The following is a 6583-nucleotide window of genomic DNA, read 5'->3' on the forward strand; positions in this document are numbered from 1 at the left end:
GAAACATACTAAATTCAGAGAGTCAATGTCACTATCCTAATCCATTCAACACTAGTTTGGCCACAGGGTGTGCCGAAGGTTAATCTTTCTCCCATTACAAGTGGAAACATACCTGACAACAAGAGACCTGAAGGCAGTTTATAGGCCAACATGCTACCTTTCTTGAAGCCTCTCAGTTCTTTACAGTAGGAAGCATTAAGGAAATCTTAAAATCACAGACTATCCTGAGTTGGAAGGGACCCACAAGGATGAAGTCTAACTCCTAGCCCTGCACAGCACAGCCCCAACACTCCTAGCATGTTGCTTGAGCTTTGTCAAGCTCATGGCTTAGGGTCATGACCATTCCCTGGGAAGCCTGTTCCAGTGTTCAATCTCTCTGGAAAGAACTTTTTCCTGATATCCAACATAAACCTCCCTGACACAGCTCCAAGCCGTTCCCTTAGATCCTGTCAGTGGTCACACAGAACAGAGATTGATACCGCCCCTCAAGAGGAACACGCAGACAGAGATGAGCCTTCCCTCAGCCTCCTCCAGCTGAAGAAGCCAAGTGACCTCAGCTATTTCTCATATGGCTTCCCCTTCAGAAACTTTGTGTTCCTCCTTCAGATGCTCTCTAAGAGCCTTATATCCTTCTGATATTGTGGTGCCAAAAACTGGCTACAGGACTCAAAGTGAGGTCACATCCCAAAAAAGAGCAGAATGGGACAATGCTGGACAACAGAGCAGGACACAGCTGGCCATTCCATTTGCCAGAGCATATGGCAGTGCTTTATCTTTTAATTAGGACGCATTAGAGGAATGCTTTCCTACTCTCTCCCAAAGAGACAGTTTACCTATCAGTAAGTCGCCTACATATTTAAATTTAGTTTTATAGGTAAATTTAAGTTCTCCATAAAAACCTCAACCAAAACCAAAGACAACTACAAAACAACTCCCACACCACCACACTTCAACTTTTTTTCCTTCTAACTCAGGAACATTACATTCTGTTCCCTAAGTGTTCAAATATCCTTTCTGGAAGTTATGCCTGAAAAAATTATGAAATCTACTAACCTCATTGAAAAAAAAAAAAAACTTCAAAATTTATATACAATAAGCAACTCCTTATTTTCAACCTGTTGGTTATAGGGTTATAAGCTGTTCCTTTCTTTTCCCTAACTTTTTTGTTCGTGATGCTCCAAAATTTCTTTCAGAGCCAGCACTATATACTTTATATCCATTACTAAATACCACACCACAAATAAAATCTTAATAACTTTCTTCCCCTACTAAAAATGAGTCAGTGAATACCAAAATATTCACCCACTACTTGCAATCTATGCAGAATATGCAACATTTTTCTCTAAGAATTGCTGAAAAGACAGAATGCTACGTCTAAGTGAGAGGCTATTATCAAAAGTACTTTGCTCTGCTTCTTGTAATTGAACAAGAGAATAATGACAGTGCAGAAATAACAAAATGTCAGTGCATGCAGATATTTCATTAAACCGCTAAAACCAAACTCCGTCAAACAACGTAAAAATATTACACAAACGTACAAACGATATTGTGCTGTCTGCTGTATTTATGAGCAGTTTTGCATTCACGAACCCAACTGCTTCGCACGACAGCACTCATTAAGCAACACTCGTCAGGAAGACTCCCTCCACGGCAGCAGAGTCGTTCCTGCCGCCCCTCACCGCGGCGCCGGGCCCCGCGTTCCTTTCACGCCGGCGGCCGCCTAGGCAGGCGTCACAGAGGGACCGGGCACCAGCCGCAGCGCACCCTCAGCGCGGCAGGCGGGGAGCGGGCCCGGAGGCGGGGGAAGCGGGCCCGAAGCGGGGAGCGGGCGCGGCGGGGCCGGCGCTCACCTTGTCAGAGTCCAGGTCGGGGTCGGCCTGGCAGAGGCGGAAGAGGAAGGACTTAGGGTCCCTGCAGAGCGTCTGTCGAGTGGTGAGGAAGCAGGTGCCCCCCACGTTCAGCCTGACCCACTTGCCGGGCCCCGCGCCGGGCAGCGGCGCCGAGCTACACCGACGGCAGGGCCCGCCCGCGCCGAGGCCGCCAGCCGGGGGCACCGGGAACTCACAGTGGTTCTCCGCCGCCATCCTCAACACCGCCGGAAGGGGCCGCCCCGGCTGCCCGGCCCTCGGCGCACCGCCCACCGGAAGCGTCGGCTGGAACAGCGCCCTGCCCCTTCTCGCCCGCCGCCCGAGCGGCTCCGGCTTGGGGCCCGGGTGCAGCCCTCACGTCTGCGACAGGGCCGCCGCCGGGCGGGAGGCCGCGGGCCCGTCTCTGTCCCATGCCCCCCGGCCCACGGCGGAAGGAAGAGGCGGAGGCCGCGCAGAACCCTACATGCCTTTATTACAGACTACCAAGCATAAGTGAAATCCGTCATCCAGTCACTAACTACACATCTATAGCACAGAGATCTGTCGAGAGGAGAATAAACCGTCATTAAATTATGAGATATGATTAAATCATCGACCAATAGAAAATTTATATAATAAAGCCAGAAAAAAGGTGTAAAATAGTTTACAATAATTATTCACATTCAAGGCTGTACATCAATACATACAACACCATGGCCCCGAACATGAATTCAATCCAAATAATTCATATATTAGAATTTAAATAACACAGACTGAACTAGAGGCCAACAAGAGCCAGCAAATAACCTTAGAAGAATAAAAATACAAAAGTGTATATCATATCATTGCATTATTTGCTTCTGTTTTCATGAGTTCTTGGAGGAGGGGAGATTGTTTTGTGGTTTGCTGACGGAGGGTCAGGGGTTTTATTTCTTTGGGGTGGGTTTTTTCTTTTTTTCTGTACATCACAGTTACAGCTACAAACCAGGTAGAGCATATTACACGTGTAACTGACTGCCAGCAACCTGAAAACAGCATACAACTACCAAAACTGGTTCCTAATTTTTCTCTTTTGTCAGATATAGTTTTCAGTTCTGCTACCATTGCGAACAATCACCATATCAAGTCAGTTAGTACATGGCCATATGAAGCTTTGTCAAATGGCAATCATCTACATTCATGGCTCAGCTGATAAAACAGATTTCTCTCTTGACCAGGGACAGGACTTGAGGAAACTGTATGAAGCTGAGTCACAGGAGCTTTAGGTTAGGTGTCAATAAAAGGTTTTTCACTCAGAGGGTGGCCAAACACTGGAACAGGCTCCCCAGGAAGCAGTCACACTATCAAGCCTGCCTGAGTTCAAGGTGTCTGGCACATGGTGGGATTGCTGGGGAGTCCTGTGCAGCGCCAAGAATTGGACTTGATGACCTTGATGGGTCCTTTCCAACTCAGTATATTCTCTTTACTCTAAAACCAGGCTATTGGGTGCTTAAGAACCTCTCCAACTGTTTGCTGCATAACAGTAATTTCTTCTATGAAAGAGGAAACATTCTGAAATTATCAGTCATAAATGAAAACATGCCATTTTGGATTACAGAACTACTTGCCTGTAAGCTCACTTGATCAACTGATAGACAATCTGCAACATGAGGCTGTGCAGGAGCATTTCCATTTGATTCACAAAATATTTCCATGAAGCATTACAGACATTCAGCAAAATTTCAGATATAAATACTGCACCTATTTGTGCAATTTACTAGTAGAAAGAATGATCAGAATCCATCCAGAGGCCACATCTTTAGGCAACTATTAATACACAAGTTCTCTCCTCAGCAAGGTGTTGAAATCAAATGCTTTGTCCACAGGCCAAACGAAGTAATTGTCTTGACTTTACTCAATCATTCAGAAGAAAATGTACATGTGGGAAATTCCCATAATTCTTCAAAGTTCCCAGCACAAAAAATAATTGTATCAAGCACATTAAATTAAGCATCTTGAACTATGAAAGCTGATTAGAGTAATCACATCTTTGTTTCAATCCACAATTCTTTTCAGACTTATATATAGCAGATACTTCACAATTAAATCACATCAGAAGGAGAAAAGTAGAGCACAGTACTGATAATTTGATCTTTTCAGTACTTAAGTGCCTAGCAAATGGAATCCTAATAGGCAATATCAGTCTGCTAGCAATGCCTCAACATCACATCTGAAGTAACTCTTAATACAAAACCTTTACAAAACTGGACTTAAAGGCAAATGGTAACAACCTAATTTTTTCAGTTTATTAAAGTAGTTCTAAACTTCTTGTGACTGGGCACTAGTACTTCATCCTTTTTTAAGCTCCACACCACAGAAAAAGATGGAATAAATACCTTTCTGAAGTTCAAATACCAAGCAAAGCAGAATTACAACATTATTGACCAGATTGTTCATAAATGATCAACAACTGTTGAAATTTCAAAAGACGGAATGAATCAACAGATTTGGTTTTCAGTAGTCTGCAGTAAGAAGAGGAGTCTTCAAGTACCTAATTGTTTTTTTCTCCTTTGAACACCTTGGATTAAAAGCAGAAAAATCACCTGGCCTATGTGCAGCTCTGAAGAACCTCCCTTGCACATTTCATTCCATGAACCACAGGAGTGATCTTCAGGACAAAGACCGGATTCTACCCCACATCAGGTATAAGCATTTTAAATGGGTACCAGCCCTTCATAGTATGCAGCACCTTTCAACACACATTTAAGGGGACAAACTGGCAAAACAGACTTGAATCCACAATTACTTCGTGATGCCTTACTCTATACTCTTGCCACCTTTCAAACCCACAGATTCTACACATAGTCCAAGAAATAGAAATACCTCTCCCAGGAAAGTTCTAGTTCCTTCCCAAAAAAGCGGTAGCTAATTAAGACTGGATTAGGAATACTGAAGCTCTAAGTGGAGTGATGCCTGTAAGAGATGCTTACAGTTTTCCAATAACAGCATTGTCAATTAAAAAAAAAAAAGGATTTCTAGAATGCAGACATCAGCCTTCCAGATACCTTCTTGACAGCTTACTGCTACCAAGATCTACAAGGCTGGCTGAAAGCTTTTGGTGGACAGGATGAAAGCCTACTGAGAGAAGATTTTCAAGGCGTGAAAAAACACAATTAATTTGATATGGCAAAATGACTAAAAATCTAAATATTACAGAAAACATGTTTAAGCACATCTAGATCTCTACCTAGTTAACAGGCCAATGAAGGTCATTTTGCCAGACTTTTTATGTGAGGCCAAGTTTTGCCACACTGAACAGCAGTGGCACTGTGAATCCCCATCACTGCCAAACTCTCCTGTATGAAGTTGGGAATACATCTGTCTAGATCTCAATACCAGAGACTAAATCCAAAAGTGGTAGGGTTGTCTCCCGTGGACACAATACATGGCCGAAATTTGGCAGCTGGAGAACAAATGGATAGCACTGCAACAGACTTAAAATACATGTCATCTTGGATAGAACAGCACATATAGCCTACTACAGATGCAGATCAAAGGTACAGTGTGCTATTCAAATTTGAGTGACAAGGAGTGTATTTTTTATGTGATTGAATTTCTGATGATGCAAAGGGAACACTCTTATGGTCTTCCTAAGCCATTTACAGGACCCCTTCTCCCCCTTAATACCAGACACAGTAAGCCAGGGATTTGTTTCTCTCAGGTTTCCGTATGTAATGGGATACGGATGACTGCAGGAATGCAGTTGCTCCAAAAGAAAAGGCAACTGCACTGTCTTTTTTAAAGACTGGAAAAGCTGAACTGCCATCAAGTTCAACCACATAACACAGTTTTTAAGAGATCAATAATACATCTCCTTCACCGTGTACAAGAAAATATTCAACATTCATGTATCTTTTGAGAAATCTGATAAGCCATTGTTCTTAAAATACTGCTTCTAGAGAATAGTAGCCTATGAGGTTTTTCAACACTGTAGAGAAACCTTTCTTTGGTGGAAGGAAAAGCACATCATAGTATGACAACTCAAAATGCAAAGTAATGGTATATGTAATGAGCGAATAAATAGGTGTGATGTTTATACTGCTTTTAAAACAAAGAAGGAATGGCTTTGTCCAGACCTAGGTCATTCTCTTCTGCAAGGTTTAGGAACACAAGCATGTAGAAAATACCACTGGGGACGTTTTTTTTTAGCACACAGGAAGTTGTGTCTTTGTAACATGACAAGAAATGTTTGACCACAAAAAACAGCCATAATCTGAAGAAGATAAAGGAGATCGATATGATAAATATTTTCATTTTATAGATATGCTTTAAGTACCATATATTTTCCCCTTTGTATCAATATTTGCCTTTGATTTTCTCACCAGATTACTTTATTATCTGTATTTCAATTCCTTACATTTTTCCAGAGTTCCTGAATGTTTGGCCAAGGACCAAAAACAGAATTGACATCTCATTACACAATGAGACAAAAAAAAAAGTCAAGTAATCAATTGTACAAAGTTTTCACATTTCCTTCTCTACCCAAGAAAATAGGTTGGCCCCACTAAAATGCACAACACACGCACACCCTGGAAAGAAAGTTTTTCACCTTTTCAGCAGATGAGGGCTGGAAGACTATCTCCTATTTCAATAGTAGCCTTTTCTCCCCCATACTAACTAGTTTCTCTTTTAGTTAGCATTAGTTAAAAGCATGCTGGTAAGTTTATTGTCCCTTGATTAATCACACATATGACTTA

At 42.3% G+C, this 6583-nt stretch overlaps 1 protein-coding gene across 1 annotated transcript in view; it reads right to left on the reverse strand.

Moving 5' to 3' along the window:
• The window catches only part of LOC115909025 (BTB/POZ domain-containing protein KCTD5), a 36290-nt gene extending 29870 nt beyond the window's left edge, over positions 1 to 6420 (reverse strand). The window contains exon 1 of the mRNA XM_030958054.1: positions 1851 to 6420. Coding sequence (XP_030813914.1) covers positions 1851 to 2084 — 234 coding nt within the window. The 5' untranslated portion in view covers positions 2085 to 6420. The remainder of the gene's footprint in view (positions 1 to 1850) is intronic.
• Between the last annotated feature and the right edge of the window lie 163 nt (positions 6421 to 6583).

Source organism: Camarhynchus parvulus, chromosome 14 (genome assembly GCF_901933205.1).
Source record: "Camarhynchus parvulus chromosome 14, STF_HiC, whole genome shotgun sequence".
Lineage (NCBI taxonomy): Eukaryota > Metazoa > Chordata > Aves > Passeriformes > Thraupidae > Camarhynchus > Camarhynchus parvulus.